The sequence below is a fragment of the Amblyomma americanum genome, chromosome 7, assembly GCF_052857255.1.
Source record: "Amblyomma americanum isolate KBUSLIRL-KWMA chromosome 7, ASM5285725v1, whole genome shotgun sequence".
In the NCBI taxonomy this organism is placed as follows: Eukaryota; Metazoa; Arthropoda; class Arachnida; order Ixodida; family Ixodidae; genus Amblyomma; species Amblyomma americanum.
The window spans coordinates 74,559,322-74,581,625 of NC_135503.1; the positions used below are offsets into that span (position 1 = coordinate 74,559,322).

A 22,304-nucleotide genomic window follows, 5' to 3' on the forward strand; every position below is an offset into this window, starting at 1 on the left:
GGTACGTAGAAGCCCACAATCCTTTCTCAGATGTGAGAGAGTGAAGTACCGGATCTTCGAGACTAGGCGCACTCGTCAGTGGAAGGAAACTCAGGAAAGCGAGTCGCAGGGCGGGACGTGTCTTGTATCGACTGCAAAGGGTAAGGGTCGATGGTTTGGCGGGTTTTACATGACCGCTACATTGTTTTTATTTCGCCGTCTCGCTCAGCGGAAAAGCGCAGCGGTGCCAGAAAGCAAGGCGAACAGCGCAGAGAGCGCCGCTGTTCTCCCGACCATTACCACGCGCAAGCAAAGCTCTTCGCGCGCAGCGCGGAGATCTGGGGTGAGCCTTACTTTAGAATGCGCTGACTGCGCGCTGCCCAGCAACGCGTCGCGTGCCAGTGTGTTCGTGGCGGCGTTCCTTGGTGCGCTTTGCTTTTCCTCGCATTTAGGTTTCTCAATGGAGACGTGCGCCCTCCAGGGTCGGGCAGAAAACGCTTATAATAGAGAAAGAGCGTTCACTCTATCTTCAGTGCCTGGCACTGGCTCCTAACGGCCGTGAATGGTGCGTGCTGTCTTGGAGCTCTGCCCTCAGGCGCCATCAACTTTGCGTTGCAAATGGCCGCCCTATCTTTAGCGTCCGCTAGAGAAAGTAGCGCGCTTCGTTTCATGGTGCTGCGTCCATTTCGTCCCGTTTAGTGCAAAAATCATTTTTGTTTAGTATTTCTTTCGTCCGTCATTCAGGGATCTAGATCGTTTTTCTTTGCTTTTTAACAAAAAGCAGTTGCAAATAGAGAACACAAAATACAGAAGAATCGATTGCAAGTGCAAACAGTGCTAAGTCCAGTGTGCCTGATGCTTCCAGGGACATTAAGCGGCCTGTACGGCTGCGCAAACGCCTAAATAAAACGTGTGTACGCAAGCACATTTATAACAGCTGAGCATCTCTGGTTACAGATATAGGAGGTCAAGTTTAATGCTTCAATAGGACGGGTTGCCGGGCTAGTTGGTGGTGATTCATTCTTTTGTTGACAGCGTTTTAAAAACAAGGACAGAAGACATAGAAGACGACGTCAAAGTTGAAGTTGAGCGCCTGTGACGTCCTCTTCTATGTCTTCTGTATGTGTTTTTTAAGCGCTGTCAACAAAAAAAAAAGTTTATTGCTACCACGACGGCAAAAATAAGTATCATGAAACCAGGAATCTCTCGGAACAAACAGGATTCCTGTTATGTTAAATTAAAACGCTGCCTGCGCTCAAAACAATCGCTGCCAGTGGCGGAAGCACCTGGACATGTAAACAGCGTCTATCAGTGCAGTCTGTAAGTTTAGGCTGAACATTGTGAGCAGGCATGCTCAGCATCACTTGTTGTTCTTACACCTTGTTATACACAAGGCTGTGCGCCTTCAAAGAATAGGTCGTAAACTTCGGCTGAACCATTGTTGATTGCACAGGCGCTTAAACGACTGCCTTTCTGCAAACCACAGAGAGCCATCATTCTGTCTGGATACAAGTCCGCACTAGAGCGCCAGCAACGAAGAACTCACGTTGATAAGTTTTACCTCTGGTCTCCGGCCTGACTCAGGAAGCTACAGTTAAATGTATTAACAGTTTGCTTCCAGTGGCTATCATCTGAAGTTGGAGTCGCTAGTAACACGGTGGCAGACCTTCTTGCCCAAGGAGACCGGTCTTATCCATCTTCACGGACTGTCCCAAAGGACGAGGACCACGCAAGGTGGCTAGTTGTGCATCACTATTCTGCTGTTTGGCCGCCTCTCAACCTCACTTGCGTTACGCGAGGCTTGTCGAGCGACACAGCTGATCTCGTGTACCGCCTGCGAACGAACCGGTTCTGCGCCAGTATGGATGCACAATATGCACCGCGCCATCTCACATATGTGCTGAACTGTGATATTGTGCGTAATGTGAACCATTTTCATTTAGCGTGCCGGCACTCTTGTGCCGAGCGTAACACATTCCTAGACAACCTAAAACGGCATAACCTCTCGTTGGAACGTGTAACCTGTGAGATCCAGAAATTAGCGGTGATCAGTGGCAAAATCACTCGAAGTTTTTGAGCACACTCTCGTTACCGACTAGTTGTAGAGACTAAATTATTAAAATTAGCGACTCGGGCAGAGCAATTACCGACAGGGAATTAATTCCACCTGCACATTCGCATCAAGACAAACCTCAATGCCACGATTTACGGCAGTTAAACATTCTTATTTGAGAAGGAACACCAAATTTTATAATTCTGTAGTCCTTTAAAATGGTCTGTAAATATATCACAGTGTGTAATTCGCTTTTGCGCGCTAAATGATTATTATCTCATATTCTTAACCCATGATTTTCCGTTTTGAAAGCCGAACCATGGCTATAACAACACAGCCGATTTCAGACAGCGTTGAGGTGACGCCCGGTCTGCAATATCTAAAGTAAAAATGTTGCTCCTGGCTCTGCCGGTGCATCTAGAAATTTATTCGCGACCGCTGCCACAGCTTTGAACTCGGGACCAGCCATTTTTCCAAACTCTTTCAAGAACCTGCATCTCATGTTTCTGGACTCGATTCTCAAAATGTTCGCTGCAATGAGAAGAATGCGCGGGATGTGCACTTTGTTAAGTGCGCACCCACTAAAAAGAAACCAAGTCTATTCGATGGACCCACACTCGTCAGAAGTCAGCGCAGCGCGGCGCCTTCGAAACGACGCTAAAGGTCATCGAGGCGGCGACTTGCCAAGTTCCTCAGCCTTCAGTATTCGCTTAACGTCAGCTGCGAGCGCTCTGTCTTTTTGGGATCGCATTACCATATTCTTCTAGCCTAGCAGGTGCGCACTAGAGTTACCTTGCTTCACTAACGCCGAAAGAGCGCTCGGCCTTAGAAACGCAGCAAACACAGCCCGGATTTCCAAGTCTAAATATATATATTTCATCCAGAATGCGCTGTTCGTGGCGCTTTTCCAAGAAGAATTTTTTCTCCACCGCTGCCTTCGAGAAACGTGAACAGAAAATAAATTTCTTCGTCGACCAAAAGTAAGCGATCAAACATGCCGCAGAAGCCCCAGTTTGCGCCGTCAGCACGATGTCTGTTTTCCTCTCGAATTCGGCGCAGGGCGAAATGAAAGCGAAGCAAGAAAAAAAAAGAAATGGAAGCGCTCGCTAGCGATCAGCACCGCGGAATCGGCAGTTGGAAAGAAACACCTGCGACGTTGGAAAATGCGGATCTTCTCTGCACCGGTTCTGCGTTTCAAGAGAAAGGCAGCCTCCTCAAAGGAGAAAGGAGAGCAAATGGAAGACGCGAAGAAAGGCAGGCGGAAGCAGGATCGCAAGCCGGTGTGACGCCAAAAAGATATATAAAGATAGATAGAGAGGGGGAGAGGTAGCAAAAAAAACAGAGAAAAAAAAGAGAAGAGTTTTGAGAAGGATCATTGTTCCAGAAGGAAGAAACAAGCAATGGTGTCATTCAATTTCGGGCGCGCTGCAGTTCACCAGAACCACCTCCGTTCTGCCCCCGGACAACACTTGGCGATAATGAAGTTTGGCGAAGCGGGTGGCATCGTGCAATTGCCTTTTTCTCCCTCTCCGCTCCTTCTCCTCCTCTGCGTGCGAAACCCTCTCGTGCTCGAATTGCACAAAGACCCGGGGCAAAGCGCTCCTCGCACTCTTCATCGCAGAGATCCAAGATTCAAATCAGGTTCTCTTTCCCGCGCTCTCCGGCTTCACCGCTCTTTGTTACTTTTGTCCTAGCGCAGCGGCACTTTTCACGACTGTTTCTTTCTTCTCCCTTCTCGAAGGTCGCCACGCTTGTGTGGCTTCTTTTTTCTTCTCATCTTCTTTCACGCTCGATTTCAGAGACTTCTGGGCCGAGCGTGAGGTTATTCATTTTTCGGGTCATATCTCACACCTAATTAAACCTTCTTAGAGAGGGCGCCCCGAATGCTCAGGACTGCTCTCTGTGGTACACATCAGCGAACTTGTCCTGCTGGCAATGTTGTTTTTTCACGTTTATGCGATTGTTGCTCTTGCAGCTCGCACAGCGCTTGCCTGATGTCTACGAAGTGTTTAGTCCACTATAAGAAGACTTGCCAATTTATTTGTTGGTTACGAGCACCTTTCTCAACAAATCAAAAAGTATTACGATCATTAGGCCCCGCAGGTTTCAAACTTCCATCTCGGCAAATTAGACCGCTGTACTTCAGGAATAGAGATTGTCTTCAATGACCTGGGCGTTGTTCACCCTGCGCCAGGGGACGGCTTTGTTCGCATTTCTTATCCATCTAAATGCTGCCGCCGCGACTAGAATTGCCAGCCTAACAAAATAAAATATAATTCGCTGAGCAAGAACTTTCCCTGTGTAGTATTATTTTCTTACACGGTGGAGGATGCACTTATTTCAATAAAAGAATTGCCGAAGAGTCAAGAAGTTTGGTGCAGAAGGCTTGTATTTTCAATGGAGAATATATTGCTCCTTAAGGAGTTGAGGTACAGAACCAAGTACTTCATTCTCTGTAAAGGATTAAAAAGAAGCTGTTACAACCAAGAGAGGTTACTTTCTGATCAGGCACCCTCGTTTCATGCTGTCTTTAGACAGGCCAGCCAGAGCCGCTTCCTCACCTGCCCATATAAATTCTGCATGACCGTCCTGGCCAAAACAGTCTTTAGCCCAGGTGGGAGGTCGCCAATTGAGGAAGGGTAGATAGGAATGAAGCGTCGTTTTCTAAGCGGGCCGGAATAATATGAGAAACGTTATGGTAGAGCTGGCATTCTTTGTTCTGCGAAATAAAGACACCCGAATCTCGATTACTTGACCGGTGATAGGATCCCGCGTAAATAAGAATCATTAACAAAGTATTAAAGAGCGATTCTTGTATCCATCATATTTCTTCGTTTTGAAATTTAGCGCCAGAAGCAGCATTAATAGGCCAAGATTACCAAGAAACATCGCGAACAATTTGACGAAAGACGAGCAGTTGTTCTTAGAATGCGGAAAGAGAAAAAAGTCTGACTTTCTCGGATTCAAAGGAAATAAAGTTGGACATCGGGTACCAAGAGCACAAAATGGTGTGTTATTTTTCTTCATATAGACCTGCGTAGCATAACCATGGTTTTCTGTGCTGATTATCGGAACTCTTCATGTCGAGTAACGAGTTAACCAAAAAACTCTTGAGGAAATATCAAGGTCGAACCTGTTTGTGTCAGTCGTAACAGGTGACAATATACTCGCTCCAGTATAGCAGAGATAACATTTGTTCAATTGCCACGAGTCGAATAAAACTTATGTTGTACTTCTATGCATACCAAGCTGAACGCTGATCTACTACAAATGTTATCTGGGGCTTCCAAGGGACCCTCTTGCAAGAACAAACCATTTCTCGCATACTGCACTGCAATGTCTGCTCCTCTTGTGTGCTCCTTTTGCATGGAGACTTCACCGCAGATGCTCGAGCGCCTTTTTCACTGGACTACACTCGACATCAAAGCCTTTTGTAGAAAAATATGAAACTGGCCCGCGTCTTTCCTACTTGGGCGGGAAAAGTGCCGGTCGCTGAAAAGCTCCTAGAAGGCATCTAGAGTTTGTCAAAACATTTTCTGGTCCCATCTGGATGTCCCCTTCAGTATCAGTGCTTTGTTAGGTAGAATACTTGCAGGGAATCACCAAGAGATAACAGGCTCTCTGTCTTGGGGCTGTTTTGTGCTTTCGTAAGAAAATTTTATAGCTGAGCACGGGCATCATATTCCCCTCATTTTCAGCGATTTGCGTAGCAGCCGTCATCAGAGCCCTTGTGCTCAGTTACGGCGGTCGTCGTCTGTTACAGTGTGAATAGAAAAAGTCGTTCCAATGAGTTTTATGCGAATCCGCTGAGAATATTTGTTCGTGGAATTTTTCACTTTTCTTTGCGGAAAATTACGCACTTTTTTCTGCTGGCCTGCTTTAAAAGTGCTTGCACGGGATGAAAAACTGGGGCTTCTTCTTCGGAAGTCGACAGATGGCGGAAAACTTGTCCGGTTGGGGCGAATCATAGTAAAACGAGCAAATGCGGTCGCCAACCAGATATTCAAGGAAAACAATCTCAAGGCGTTTCAGAGCCTAAATAACTTGTTTTTGCCGTTCTTTTTTCTTGGTCGGTGCCTGGTTTTACACGCCTCAACTCTTGTCCCTCTACAGCAGCAAGGGTGAGAAGGCCGCCAGCGGTTCACAGTGTCCGCCCACTGCACCCCGTCAGATCCAAGACATCCCTGGACTAGACCCTTCAAGCTGACGTGATAAAAAGTGCATATTTTCAAAGCACCTACTGCCCAGCTTACCTGCTCAATATTCTCAATATTCAGCATGCAAAAGCCACCGATTTTCTTAAAAGTCGCATGCCCCGCAGAAAGTGTACTCTGCCAATATATTCCGGATATTATGCGAATCGAACCCGCTAATGAAATGACTCAGCTTCACAGCTAGCGCACTGAACACTTAATGCAGCGAAACATCTTTGTCCTACTTGAAATCAGAAAAACCCAAACGCAATTTGTAAGCGAATGGACCCACGCAGAGGTTGAGACCATCGGCAACCCACGGGCCCCACGGCAAAGCTTCTAGCCGCCTTCTGCTGGCCGGCCAGACGTCATCGTGGTCGTTTACGTCTATATCTGAGCGAGGCACGCGCGCCCATACAAACGAGCTCATTAGGCCTCACAGCGCGCGCCAGATTTTCGAGCTAATCTCTGTGCTCCTGACGGCAGGAACCAGCTTGCCGTTGTGGCTGTTTATTGCGACACGTAGGATCTCGGCTCAAAGTGCAGAGGGCTCTCGAATGCAGCCAGCCAGCTGGGCCAAACGGGTGCTGCTGCCAAACGCACAGTTATATTGTTCGTGGGTTGAACAACGCCCACTGTAGCTGCAGCTGTATTAAGGACGGCTGGCGCAGCCCGGTGAATTAACTGTTGGGTCGAAAATACAGGAAACTGCGGTCGATGTTTCGAGAAATTGTTCTTTGTTCGATTTCTCTTTATGTGTTGTTTAGCTGAACCCACTACCTCCTCGGAGTCATTTTTTTACCAGTGGTAAATCTGAAGATATGAGGCTAGATGTGCAGAGAGGGCCTGCGAATACCCATATTTACACTTCAAGTTGAGAAATAGTAATAAAATGTTCTGCAGAAGTGCCATAACCGAAGTTACGCTAATGATCGTAGGCAAAAATACTGGAAGAAATAGCTATTATAAATGAGTCTAACTGCTCTCAGCAAAGTTTTATGTTATATACACATATTTCTGCATGCATTTTCATCTTATTTAAAGGTTTCTTCAAAGACCTAGGCATCGACGACAGCGGAAAGCTACGTTATTCTACGAACCTAGAACTGACCTTATATGCCTCCCCCTCTTAAAATTTTTTTTATAGATTTGTTTTGTTTTCCTTCAGTCCGGTCTCAAGCTTTCATCCCACCTTAATCATGAAGTTTATGCAAGGCATATGTAAACCACTTAATTCAGTTACAATCTTGCCTGGGTTACAACGGCAGATGCAAAATAGTCAGAGAACTGAAACGCACGCTTTTTCAAAAATGTCCAAATATACACAAAAGAAACATGAGTTCGGAAAAAACAAGTTTAAAATTGCAAAATCTTTACTACGTCCAAACATATCTCACTGTGCATTAGAATGCATTTTTCTTTGTTCGATTTTCCTTTGTGTATTGTTTAACTGAACCCACTACCCCGAAGTCATTTTTTTACCAGTGGTAAATCTGAAGATATGAAGGCTAGATGTGCAGAGAGAGCCTGCGATGGCCCATATTTGCTTGAACGCTTCGATTTCTCCCATATTTCACACAATACTGTAATCAATGATATCGTCGTCATCTGCTTCAGCTGTATGCCATCATGCAAATGCTTCTTTTTTGCACCTGGTTTAAGTTTTTTTTCCATTCAGTACGTCGTTGACGTTTCGTTTGGGCAAGAACCGCACCCTGCATCCAACCTCCTAGCGTCTAACAAGAGTGTTGGTTACTATGAGCAATCGACAAAACGCGAATCATCACTGTGTACGAGAAAAGTCGCGACTTCAAGCCTAGAACGAGGAAGAAATCAGCAAACTTTAACTGGCTGTGTTCGGATCGGCGACGTGTACATTTTTACCACACGCTATGAAACAAAGCAGTAAAATAATATTTTACAAGTAACCAGCGCTGCGAATCTTTGTGCCATTATAAGTTTAGAAAGAAAGCTATAGAAAAAGAGCTTAAATCTGTTTTTTTTTTCATGAAACAAAGTCTCAACCTAGTTGAGGAGATTCTCGATAAGAATTAACCCCGTTCGGACTTCATCACCAAATGCAGCCCTAATAAATATCCATTGTTCAAAACTTTCTGCGAGGCCAGTTTTGGGGTCTAAAATCTACCATATATTATCTTCTAATCCAAAGTTATTCTAGAGTTAATGCTTCTAACCCCTTCACACGACTTATATGCAAAATCTAAAATGTAATATGTTTGTCCTAACTTTCACACGCTACTCCTGATCTACGAGGGACGCTGCACGTAAAAGATAACAGTCAAAATCCAGCTCCAGGGATTTTAAAATCTAGGCAATATTTAATTTCACGACACGTTTTGCAACTAAATTTCTCGAAATACTTTGCCCGGTAAAAAGCCTGCTGCTTCGTGCTTTTCAACAAACACCGCACTGGAAGTTTGGAAATTTTCAAGCACAAGATCAATGAGAATATGGTGCCAGCTGCATGGGTGAGACTAAGAGAGATAAAGGGCATAGAACCAAAACTCAAACAACAGCCACACAGGTTTTGTTGTTTCTTCAGAAAATAAGATTAATTCTATTCTTCACAACACCGGAACTGCAGCTGCAACCGATTGAGAACAGCGAGACACTTCAAGCCCGAAAGAATGCCGAAGGGAAAAACCAAGAAAAATAGCCAGCGGAGACTCGTCCTGACGTCTGACTGAGAATGCAGGCATCCGTAGAGATTAGGAACGAATTTGCATCCGCTCTACGCGAGCACCCGCCCTCTTGGGTCCACACAAACGCAGGTAAACACCTGTCGGGCACTTGGAAAAAGGAGCAACATCAGCGTCTCGCTTTCGAAGGGGCGTTGCCATCAGTCACGGCGAATTCCCAGGGCTGCTACCGGTGCTGAGGATAGAGCGAAAGCCGAATGAAACTCCGCAAAACCAACGAGCAGCGGCAAACAGTGACAAAATCCGCAAAAGAGAGAAAACCGGTGGGTGTGCTTTTGAATACGCTCCACTTGGGCCCAGAGGCGCCACAATGCTGAGGCAGGTGTGCGCTCCCGCGCTGCAGCCAGCAGTATACCTCCCGAACGTTTTGGAGAATAAAAAAAATATAAGAACTCGAGTAGCAGGAAAGAGAGCTTCGCAAACAAGCAACCGGGAAACTTCGGAAACGGGGAACACGGACACGTACGATCGCCGAGCACATCTTCGACGTGTGCTCCTCGCTTTGGCAAGTGTTTGTTTCTTGGTAATCGCAGTCGCCCGAATGCTTGTTTGTCTCGTTTTCTGAAAGCTTGTCAGGCACAATATTGAGCGACGAATGTGAAACAGTCGAGCTCGCATGAAATATAAACCGGGACACCCTCCTGAGAACACAAAGAATAGAGACTAAGGTGCTTGGACGTGTAGTGATGCTAGCTGGAGCTCACAAACAGATATGGTAGCATTGTGTCGGCGTGTTCTCTGCAGAGCCGTGCTGGTATCGGTATTAGCGTTTCTGGACGTCAACGTATCATTACTTGGCTTGTCGGTTGCAACTGCAGTGGCAAGTACTCCTATGAAGCTAGTTCAGCAACAACAACGTTTTGCTTTATTTACTCTTCATTTATTTATTGAGAAGAATACCGCCATCCTGAGTGCCAGGCTTTTGGCAGTAATAGGCGTACTGGGCATGTATAGTACCAAAATATTTCATACATAGGATCGTAACAAACTACTTTCAAGACAAACTGGCCATACGCAAGCAAGCAATCAGTTAGGTTGCAAAGCAGGGTGTGTTGCTGGGCGAGTTGGTTTGACATTGTGAACACTGAAGCGCTGGAAGACGACGGACGCAAGGAGGACGAGACACACACTGCGCTGAACTAACAACTTTAATATCAAAGGAAGGCGATCCGCACGTTTTTATACAGTGAACAGGTCCCAGGTATACAGGTCACTGTATAAACACGTGCGGATCGCCTTCCTTTGATATTAAAGTTGTTAGTTCAGCGCAGTATGTGTCTCGTCCTCCTTGCATCCGTCGTCTACCAGCGCTTCAGTGTTCACAAGGTTGCAAAGCACAAAACTGATTTTCGAAGGAGAAAAAAAACGTGACAAAGGGACATCAAGACTATCCAGGTTGACGCCATTGTGTGAGAAAAAAATAAATCTGCAGCTAACAACGCAGTAGATTTACATTTGTGGCGTACCTGCTTTCCGCGCATGGAAGGCGTCGTGAGGCGGTATCCTCTGGATGACTCCGGCCAGCCTGAACCTCGTGAGGGAGTGCGAAGGGTCGTTGTTGACCAGGTCGACGGCGCTGCGGAAAGCAGCCTCCGAGTCCCTTTGGCCTTCCTCGAAAATGGCACCTGCAGACATGGTAAGACAAAGTATCCTCATACCTGGAGACACCACTGGGCTCAACTGTTTCCAAGAGCACATCTAAGGAATGATGTGCTTCAGTTGCCTGAAGGAACTCTACAGCAGTATCTCGTAGGAGTTGTCAGCACCCTTTAGCTGCAGCAGATTCAAGGCATATTCATGAAAGTTTTTTTAAAATTATTTCAAGCATACTTTGTTTATACATTCGGGCCCTTTCAGCCATTGCCTTTGGCCTGAAAAATAGCCCCCGGTTTTGAAAGACCGGAATACTTATTTTTCTCGCTGTAAAGAAAAAATATGCACAACAGCATAGAAAGGCGATAATAATAGCAATGCATCACTGGTCATGACGTTTATTGTTCCGGGAGCTTTATGTTTTCGTAAAAACTTGGTTATGCACGCGTACCCACACGTGCTTAGTGGACGAAAAAGCGGAAACGGCTCTGTGGATGCAGAAGCAGTAAATAGCGCTTAACATGCGCAGAAAGGAAGGAGGATCTTTTCGAACTCATGAGCATATCATTAACAAAGAACTAGGCCGCAGGCAACTCCTGCCCATAAACGTGTTTTCACACTGCTTTTTTATTAACCTCACAGGCTCCTAACTTCAGGCAATCACGAAATCTCAGCCGTGTATATCGATGTTTTACATCTTCATTCAGCGGTCAGATCAATTCCGGAAGTGTAATGGTCAAGGCACAACAACATATCGACAGTATCGACTTGTCATGCCAATAGAGCTAGATATGCCGATATTTGGCCTTGCTGGTGTTTCGTTGCCAAACAAGCAGCACAAGAACACTCGAAAACAAGAAGGACGCTCATAGCACAGTAAGGCTATCCGCTCTGTATTTAGTCTCTCCTGTTTCGTTCCAATATATAATCACTAATGTTTGCTAGACGCATTTTGATAGCCACGTTTTCGCAAAGGTGGTGCAGAAAGAACGAACCGTTGTTTTCACTGTGAGATATCCGTTCACTAGTTCCTCCAATTGCCGCTCTGTGACAGCCTATGAGCCATATTGTTGGATTCCGTCCTTAAACACTAGGTATGTTCTGCATACTCAGCTTACAGAAACACGGTAGAAAATTTTCTTAGCATGATCAACACATTTTGATGTCGCGAAAGAAAATATTGTGCATCAACAGCTTCCAAAAATGTTTTTTTCAAGAACATTCTGGAGGACAGTTTTCAATTTTCCCTCCACTAGGCGACCAGGCATATGCGTGGGAAGACAGGTGCACCTGTTGACTCATTTTAAGGGAGATTTAAATCATTACAAGAATTATTTTCTGAGGTGAAGGAATTGAATTAGCGACTTGAGTGCACGTATTACACGCTGTTACAGCTGCTTTGTAGAAGAGGGACATTCTTTGCCTGAAACTATTTGTATTTGCCAGAGCTACCGGCAGTTTTGCATGTTACGCAACTTTTCCTGGCAGCCAATGAGGTTTAAAAAATAACGAGGTGAGAACAAAACGTTGCACACACGAAAAGTTAAGGCCACATTTGAAGTAAGTCATGGCAGCCTCTGCGAACATCGGCCCAAAGAGGGACCGAGAACTGCTAGGCTATGATTAGTCTTGATACTAATCCGGTTAAGCTGCAATCATCGAAAAGTACATATCCAAAAATATATCGAGGCTGTAAAAAATACGGCGCATCCAAACAGAGATTTACAGTGAAACGACACGAGGCTGACCTGTTTCAGCATGTGACAGTTGCGCTAAAGAATTTGCGACTTTCTTAGAACGAGAGACACAGTATGATCTGCAGCGCTTTTTGTCTATTTCCTTGTGGTTGAAGACAGGAACGCCTCATTTATTGCAAGAGAGATGACGTGTTTTATCGACAAAACTCAGGGCCTCATTCCCTGTGAGTTGCAGCCTTCAAGGCTTTTTCGCTCTTGAGACACTGTGCAGAAAAGCTTTAACTTCTGAAGCATCCATGGAACAAAAAACAAGCAAAAATTTAAAGCCGTCCAACATTAACGAGCAATTTCTCACCCAGGTAACCAACCGGAAAAAAGAACCGTAAGACTGCGCACAAGTGCCTCAGTTCCTTTTGGACAGCGAGTTGGCTGCTGAGAGATGTTGGTCACGAACGCAGACTCAGAGCGTGTATTGTGGCTCCACCTTTCTTCGATGAGGCGTGCCTGGAATCAATTCATGTCTCACCAGCGAGAAATAAATTTGCGCTGAGCTATCGACTGTCTAGTCACCGCGATGACACAGCGTCATTCCTGCCAGCTACTGAGGCCCTCTATTGCTGCTGCTTTCGTCCCGCCTGTACTTCTCGCTCAATTTCTTTTTCTCTTCCACCCTAGCGTCACCACTGTCGTGCTTTATTTTGTTTCAGTACATTTTTCATCTCGCTTTATTTTTCCTCAAAGGCGTGGCGCATGAGTCCCAGTTATTGTCCGTCACTGCCGCTCTTCTTCTCCGTTCCTTCCTGCACTCAGTCTTGAACCCCACAAACCGCAAAGGCGGGCTTCACCGCCCTGCGCCAGAGTCCGCGATGAAGCTTTCCCCTGGGACTATCCGTCATCCTTCAGACTCCGAGTGCTGGCGTCGTGCGCGCGGTTGCTTCAAAAGACGAAGAGAACTCTGGAGATTTAGCCCGTACGTCGTAAGTTGTCAGAAGGAAGGAAAAAAAGATTCCCCGGCTGGGAATAAAACTTTGAAGGAGCTCAAAGAAAATTCATTACGAATTTAAAAACTTCCGTGGTAGACGCAACGAACAAAAGAACGAAGCAAACTTTGAATTGAGACGGGGCAAATGAAGAAGTTTTAAATCAAAGGAACGACAAAACGGGTGCGACAGAAATCTCAGTAGCATGAGAGCCCAATTAGGCCCGCCTGTTTGTCGTGACAAATGTTTCCTCCGTCTGCTCGTCTAAGCCTTATCCTCATTGGATTATTCCTTTGTTGAAGAACAGAGCAATTACAGCCGTGAGAGATGTTTTCAAGCATCGTATTTTTTATGGCGTTTTTTTACTTTTCGAACTTTCTTTGAAATCGTTTAAATTAGGCTCGGTGGAAGAAGACGCAACATGTACCGACTGTTTCAGAGAGAGGGCGCGAATATCCCATTGCAAGTCTTGCACTTGTCAGTCAGGCTCTTAGTATGTTCGTTTGGAAACGTTTATTGTTTTGTTTACTGGAAGCATACAGGCGATACACTAGAAAGCTTTTATTCGCATTGAGCTATGTAATGTAATGTAATTAATGTTATGCAAAATAACGTTGTGTAATGTGATGTAGACTTTCTTGAGTTTCGAGCACTGATCGCTCCTATGGAGGGTTGTGGCTGAGGAAAGCGGCCGTTACACACGCGAATCGAACGAGTTTCGGCCGGTGGAAGCAGCTTTTGATTAAGAGGAATTTTGGCAGTCTATGCTCTATACCTTAACCGTCAGGTTTTATACGCCGGCAATTCCCTCTGTCTGAACTGGTTTGTGCTCCAGTGGTTCTCAACAGAGTATCCTGCGTGCAGGATGTGAACATAACTCGCGTTTTCATAAAGATAACAGCTCACAGTTTAGAAGGACGTTTGTCCGTTAACAGCAATATATAAGGATGCTGAGTGTCATGTATTTCTTGATAAAATAGTGTGAAGAGTAGACCTCGGGCTTAATTAGAATTCTCGTTTGCTGTAAACAATGTGCAGCAGCGGCAAAAAATTCCACGTAAGAGATGTAATTACATCTTACATATCCTCGCTTCCGGACTCAAAGCACATTCCTTTTCGCATCCATGCCACGAGAATGACGAGACCCTCGCGGTACACGCTACACCAAGCGAAACGTTCACGCCTGGTGTAGAAGTCCGGACACCCCATGCGAATAACGTACACCCGGTACAACAGCGTGGACACCAGGCGCAAAACGCTGACATTCACGAAAGAACCGCAGACACACGGAATAGAAACGTGCGCACTGCCCCAAAACTTGCACACTTTAAGATAGACGTAGACATCTGGAATCCAGACGTCTCACACCGCCGAGAAGCGTCGACGCTCCAATATAATCTGCACCGTCGGTGTATAAACGTGGACAGTCGTCGCGCAACGTGGACACCTCGCGGTGTGAACGGCAATGAACGAGACGCGGCGGCTTTCCCTCCTGTTTGCCGCTCAGATCGTTGCTGCTTGCCGGGTTTCCCTTTGTCGCCTACCATGTACGCCTGGGTCCACATAATGCAGAAGAATATTTGTCGCTGTGTACTTGAAGATCAATTTTTAAGTAGGGCAACATCCTGTGCATACTTCAGCTTTCTTCGGAAGGGCATCTTTCGTCAGCTTAAACGGAAATAAAAGCACAGAGATGGTGCCTTGATATATTCGTAACGCTTCACTTAATTATTGAGACATTTGAAGTGTTACCTCCGAAAAGAGTGAAAGGCGTGAGTCGCTCATATATCCAACATGCTGGTATGAAAGAAGCACAGTCTTGTTATTGATGTCTTTCAAGACACTAAAATTCAAAAAAAAAATGTGTAAAAAGTGCGTGTCCTTAACCGCGGACGGCCATACAAATGGCAACTATTCCACTAAAATATTATATTACGGATTTTTATGTACACCGTACTACTAAGTATCTACCAGATCTTTATTCTGACATCGGTCTCACCAAGTATCGATTACTAGCCGCTCGAAAAATGTTCCTCAGGCAGTGAAGCCTACTCACGGCTCAGTGCCACTTCGAAAAATGAGCGCACATGACGTGACGGTTATTTTTGTTGCAACATAATCGATACAGCCGCTTCTACTTCAGTTCGCTAGTTTACGGCTCTAAGCATCAATGTTCATGTCGATCGAAGTCGGAACGCGGCCTCTGGTAGCCGACCAAAATAAAGAATAAATAAATAAACGCTCTCCTGAGTATCTCAATACATGAACGAAAATTCTGCGCGTGCCCTCTGGTGATTGTGTGCGATCTCATAGTCCTGCTCATGCTCATGTGCTGCCATGTATCATGTGCGCGGAAAGCGCCCAAGGTGCCCTCTTGCGCATTTATATTTTTCAGTTTGCTCTTTCAGACTGTCAATGGCGCTATCAATCGCTTTTCTCCGCAACGACGACAGCTGCCGAAACAAGCACGGTTAGCGTTTGCTCCGTATGATGAACAGAGCATGCAAGCAGTATACTTTTTAATTACTTAATTCCCTTTAAAGCGTCTCATCTAACTACGCGAAGAGCCTAAAACACAGTTCTTGTGCTGTTGTCCGCGTAATACATGATCTACAAAACCCATTCACTGAGTCCAGAGATACTACGTGTAGTCTAGACGAAGACATGAATCAGTCATGCAGACAGAGCAACGAAAGACCAAGGCCGAGAGGCCTACAATATACACAATGCTGCTTAAGAAGCTGTAAAAAACCAATTTGCCAAGAGGCGAGTTGTTGATCAGTGCCATCCAGGTTACTTCACTTGGGAGCGTCATAAATTTTCTTTACATTGAAAAAAAGAATGTATCTGGTGAAAGTTCATCTAACGTGTGTGCGTCCGAAGCCCCTAAGAAAAGGCAATCGTAATTACGCCCTTGTCAGAAACAAGCAATGATCCACACTTAAAAAGAAGCAACAAACAAATTTAACGAATGAGAAGCATAATTATAGATGTTTTAGCTCGTTTTCAAAACCTGCGATGTTCCTTTAAGACGATCGCTGATTCCAAGATGTAGAATTTAACACTATGCCAGACACGATATGGCTTCACTAACGAGAGAGCAAGCATGTTCTCCTATTTTTTATAGATAACACTAGACGATGTTCCTTCAAAACTACACTAAGAAGAATTGGGTGATTACCCCGCACAAAAATGACATTGTTAAGCATTTATTCACCTAAATTAAGTTATTAGGCATGCAAAACAGCTCTATGCTGCATGGAAGCACACTGAGGATGGGAAGATTTCTCCTCGCCGTAGAGGGATTGAAGCACGGAGGCATAAGCAACAAACAATACGCTGGATCATGTTCCCGTTACTAGTGAATGCATTGCTCGTAGCTCATTCTAAGTATTGACTTCTTAACACATTTTTGTTCCTTTTTTCAGCACCAAATGCCATTAGGTCTAGCTCTTGGCAATATGCGAAGAATACTGTCCGGAAACCAAGGCGAGCTTGAGACCGAACATAGAATCAAAATTCCCAAAATTATTCTTGCGTAATGCTATCCAGGACAAAAAGCTGCTTTCCGGATAAAAGCGTCGATTGTGATTCCAATCCGCGCAGGCGCCAGGAGAGCAGCTTCGGTTCCCGATTCCATAGATCACTCGTCCATCACCGCAGCCACTCGCGCGATGTGTTTTAACACGTCGTCTGACTCATCATACGCCCGTAATATCAGTGCTTCCAAATACCCAGTGATTATCATGGCGCCACAGCGGTCATGCCAAGAAGCTATATGAGAAAAGATAGCGAAAGGCTGAACATTGAGCGAGCGAGTGCTGCGACGCGTCAAGGAACAGAAACTGCTAGGGACACTGAACGTGCTGCTTAACGCCAGAACGATGAGCGGCTAAGCGCGGCGGCGCGAAAATTATTAAAAGCGGAGAAGTCGTTCAGCTGGAAGATAAGCGGCTGATGGCGGCTGCTCCTCAAACAACATAAAATATTTAGGGAGACCGTGATCGCTGCGCACGTCCAAAAATAGACGCGGTCGAAGGAAGCGGAATGGCCAGCATCCAAGTGAGCCCGTCCTAGAATGCACTAAGTCCCTCCCGGATATACCGAACTCAAAAGAGATCGTGGAATAGCTCGATATATCAATAATTTTATCTATAAAAAAATTGAAATACATAAGCCTATCTGTAAGCTAGGGGCGAAAACACATGGCACCCACTTTCGTGGTGCGTTTCTTGTAGCGACTTCCACTGGCGTCCAGGCAGTGCACCGTTTTCCACTCGTTGCTGGGCCTAACCTGCTTCGCATCTGAGCCACTGCGTAGACTGGTTTGGATTTATGCCCCGCCTACCGCAAGATCTCTAATCCTATTACCGTAATCATCGTCAGCCTGACTACGCTAAGGAAGGCCAAAGACCTCTTTCATGCAGCTTTCTCCAATTAACACTGTCGTGTGCCAGCTGCGGCCACCCTAGCCCCACAAACCTCTTAATTTCATCCAGCAACCTATCATTCCGTCACCCCCTTCGGCGCTTGTGTCCCTTTAGTATCCAGACCGGTACTCTTAACGACCATCCGTTATCATGCCTTCGCATCACATGCCCTGCCCAAGCCCATTTCTTCCTAGGGTGCAACGGTGGCGTCGAGGTAGAGAGCCTGCCTCCCTTGCAAGAGGACCGGAACTCGAGTCCCGGCACCGCGCAATTATCCACCTGATAAACAAAAAGTTCACCTGTAGATGGAAATTGCATAACCAGGCATGGGGTGCGGCTTGATCTCAGAACTGACAACGCACTCCGTCACCAGAACAGGATTTGGCCACCCTGCTGAGTACTTGGTCGCAACTGTATACACGAATCCTATTAACAGTGCACTATAAATGGAATAATTGCCCCTTAAAATTAATTAACAGCGGTTATACCCAACGCCTTCGGCAGCGAAAGACGCCACGCAAAGGCCGTGGCTAGGCTTCCTTTAAGTTCGCTTCGCCGCATGAATGCTTGTGGCGTGGAAAAAGGGTACACGAAACGGAAGGCTACGAGAAAGCACAACCCACGTTCTTCACATCGCAACTCGGTTTCACAGCGTTAGCGCCGCCAGCACGTGTACAAGTCCGCACTGTCTACCCGTCTCCGCGCGCGGGAAGTGAAGATCGCATTAGGAGAAGCGCCACTTGCAGGGGCGCGACGCGCAGTTCGAGCTATTGAACGGACGGATAAACTGTACTTTGCATGCAGCAGAACTTACATAACGTTTACACAGAATTTTTCAGGATATAATCTGTGCGTTGAATGTAGCCAATAAGTCAAAATAACTAGGTTTTTTATATCCATGGGGGACTCTATTTCTTTGTTGCATTATATTTCATGTTCACAGTATTGAATACGACGTAATGGAGCACAGTTCTTTTCAGTGTGGAAGATACCGTTATAATATTTGGCACTTCATATCCGGCATCCTAATATCCAAATCTTGTTGAAGAGTGATTTAGTTCACAAAGTGAGCACTTCAGACGGAGACTCACCTTCTCTAGCCTTGCCTCCTGACATCAATTTTGTTGAAGGGAGCCAGTGTCAAGACAGCATAAAGAGAACACAATGAGTCAAGTTCTTTTTACAAACAGTGTGTCACTCTCGTTTTATTAGCCATGAAAAAAAAAGATACATTGTTCTGCTCTCCTAAGCATCTTCAATAAAATAATTGTATCGCTGAAGCTGTTCCAGTGCTTACCGATTCCACCTTACCATATGAGAAAATTAATCTGCGGTTGCAGGGGCGCAGTTAATTTTTATAAAATCTCATTTCGCGGTAACGCCGCTTTCACCACTACGTGCCTCGTCTTTGTGCCGGCTTTTAAAGAAGAAAAAAAAGCATCATGCCTTAGTGTCTACAGAACGTTGTTTAACCAAGACGATTTCTTCAGTGTTTATTCTGAAATTTTATATTCAAATTTTGTGTGGCTCGGATCACGCCCCGAAGGTTTCTAATTTTGAAACAATGAAAGGCAAGAAAACAAAAGTTGGAAGGTTTTTCTCAATTTTTCTCGGCTCTCACGCCAATATGGAAGAGAAAGAAACAGAGAAATAAAAGAATCGCCTTAGAGGAGAACGGATGAACTACGACCGAGAAAAATCGATTCTACAATCAATTACATGCATCGCGTGTCGTCACCCGCTCCTAGGAAGTGCATCGAAAATCCCTCCGACAAGAATAAGCTTCAACAGCCAGCAGCGTCAACTCGAAGCGCGCAGACACAAGAAAACAAATTCGCAAAACTCTAAAGACGAGAGTCAGCAGAAATGTATTGATTGCTTGGCGCCGGGAGGTTGAGGTTGCAGTATGTCTGTATTTTTTCGGGCTTCCTGTCATGATTGCGCCAGTAGAAAGGAAAGACGCCCCGAAGTGACGCGGCAGAGCAGAAGACGCTCAAGTCATCTTGATTTTGTGCTTAACCCGCTGTCGTCGCCGCCTGAAAAGTCACTCAGGATAAATCCCTTAAGAAAAATTTTCAGACAGTCTGTAGACTGTTCATAGAGTTTTGTCTATAAAGGCTATAGATTTTCAACAGAGAAATTTCAGAAAACAGTGAGCAGGCAATACAAATGCCATAGACAGTTTATAGACAATCTATAGATTAATGGCCATACAATTTTAGTGGACATTTAGGTATAGATAGTCAATAGTAAATGATTAGACAGAAAGAAACATCTATAGGAAAGACATAGAGGCTATAAGAAGCCTACAGACAGTCTAGAAACCATTTATATAAGAATTCACGCAATGCATCTGTTCGTAGTAGCCAACTCTTGTTTTTCAATATGCTTTAAACTCTGCTACCTAAATCACTGAAGTGTTTTAAACGAAAGTAACAGAGTTGCTGTCATAATTGCAAGAGTAAAAATAGGAAATGGTTACCAGCAGCCCACATACCAGAAATATCTTGGGAGCACGCGCCACGGCACAGCAAACTTCCTGGGATTTTATGTACAATAGAGCAAAACCGAAGAATCAATGCAAGATCATCTTTTTTGCATATTTTCGCAGACGATGATGGCAGTACTGAAAACAAGAAGGCTGATGACGCACAACACAAACCATATTTGCGACCGGCAAATTTGTGTTAAACAACATCACTGTGACCGTTAAGCTTTATAACCAATTTCTGAAGAGTTGCTTATTTCCTTAAACATCAATGTGTTGAGAAGTAAAATTCGTTCTATTTTCTATATTCACCAAGCAATCCATAGTGTCTTTACTGCGTCGTAGTAAAACGCTCCGGTGTCTCATTATGTGAGGCAGACACGAACGACGATTGTCTACATAAAACGAAGTGGCGTCGCAAACGAAGGGCGTGCATGAGGAGCAGGTATAATATGGGACTAGTTCCAGTCGTTTTCGTTGTCGCTTGCTTAGTGGCAACACTTGTATTGTATGGTCGACTGACATGCGCGCAAGGGATCTTTGGAGTTTTATGCTGGCATTACCCATGTTGGCGGTGACGGCTCCGGCAGTTCCCAAGTTGAGCACTTAAATGGCACTGCCTGGGACTTCAACCGCCAAGCCGAAAGCGAGAAATTACCGCACCCTGTAAGGGATTATCATTCAAATGTAGCTACACGACTCCCTGAGGATCTAGAAACTTGCGAATCCGTCAACGCAGTCATGCTGGCGGCATGCAGTTAGTTGTCTGCTTTTTTTTTTTCGAGAGGTAAGTTAGCGAGGTTCAATGTGCTCTCTTCCTCTCTCGTCGCAAAAATGAATTTTTAAGCTTTAAAGTACTGCGACCAACCGCCAAAAAATTCAATTAGCCCTAAACGTACTTACGGATCAGCGAAAAGAAATTCCAAGCGCATTTGAAGGTAAAATCGCGCGCATATTTTGTAGTTTACCGCAAGTCACCGCGCATCTAAAAGCAAGTTCCCATCTCTACTTGCCTATAGCTTCTCCGGCTCCAGACGTCAGGGTGTTGATGCGAAAGAAATTATTACCCTCGCAACATGAACTTCACCAATTTTCAAAGGTGTGACTTATTTTGTATCTCTGGGGCGCTTGTCTTCGTCTGGAGTTTATTATGCTACGACTAGTTGTAAAAAGCAAAATAACTGATGTTCTCATTTTCACACTCTGTAATGTGCGGCACATAGCGGCCGACTAGGCGGTGCAGCCAACGCCACCGAATTCAGACACGCAACGCATGAGTTTATTAGCTACGGAAAGCAGCAGGAAGGTAATCTTATTACAAATACTTAGATCATACTGCTCTACGCTAGCAAAGCAACCCCTAAGCAGAAATACCACGAACCCACTGTCGCCAGAAGAACGAATCCTTGTCCCTTCCAATACGGTAATGGCATTGATTTTTCTTCGGTCGATGTAATTCGACCGTACCGCTCAGTCCCTCTCCTTCTCCTCCTCACTTTGCCTTTGCCGCTTGTCCAGTCAGTCGCGGTAACGAAAGCGGCACCCGAGTCGGTTCCCTTCGCCGAGAGAGAGCAGGAAGACTACGATCAAGTGGGCAGCTGGTTGCCGAATCAGAACGGATGCGCCGTCTTTAGGACGTCGGGATTCTTGCTGTGCCAGCAGCTTGAGAGAAGGAGGCGTTGCGGGCTTGTCCAAATTAATCGCAATACAATTGGGACTTCTGGCAGCAGTGCGCAGTCCTTTCTCGATGTACTGATTGCGTAATGAGAGAGAGACAGGAGTCAAGGTCTCCATTCGTTGTCAATAATTCATGATTTGTTCCAGCACAAGGTACCTTGAGATGCATTCATAGAAAGAGAAAGGTCTTTGGCTTGATCACGCAGAATACCGTATTGACCAAACAGTGAAATTTGCCTTTCTATTTTGACCTTTTGTTGAGAAGGCAACGAAAGAGAATTGTGTAGTTCCGGCTTGGTCGTTCACTAGATACGAGTACTCCATTAGTAAATTACGACTTGGACCGGACTATTTACTGCGATATTTTCTAATGTAATACGCTTCTTCCGTATAGCTCGTTGCAGATTCCTGTAGAAACTGGCTCAGAGTAAAGTCGGCTTTGAGGAGTTAACAGGGATAAGGACAGTAACAAGTTCCTAAAACCGTCGTCGCTT

At 45.3% G+C, this 22,304-nt stretch overlaps 1 protein-coding gene across 1 annotated transcript in view; it reads right to left on the reverse strand.

The window, feature by feature from the left end:
* The window catches only part of LOC144099313 (glutamate receptor ionotropic, kainate 2-like), a 236,948-nt gene that overhangs the window by 134,255 nt on the left and 80,389 nt on the right, over positions 1-22,304 (reverse strand). Inside the window, exon 2 of the mRNA XM_077632528.1 lies at positions 10,412-10,570. Coding sequence (XP_077488654.1) covers positions 10,412-10,570 — 159 coding nt within the window. The remainder of the gene's footprint in view (positions 1-10,411; positions 10,571-22,304) is intronic.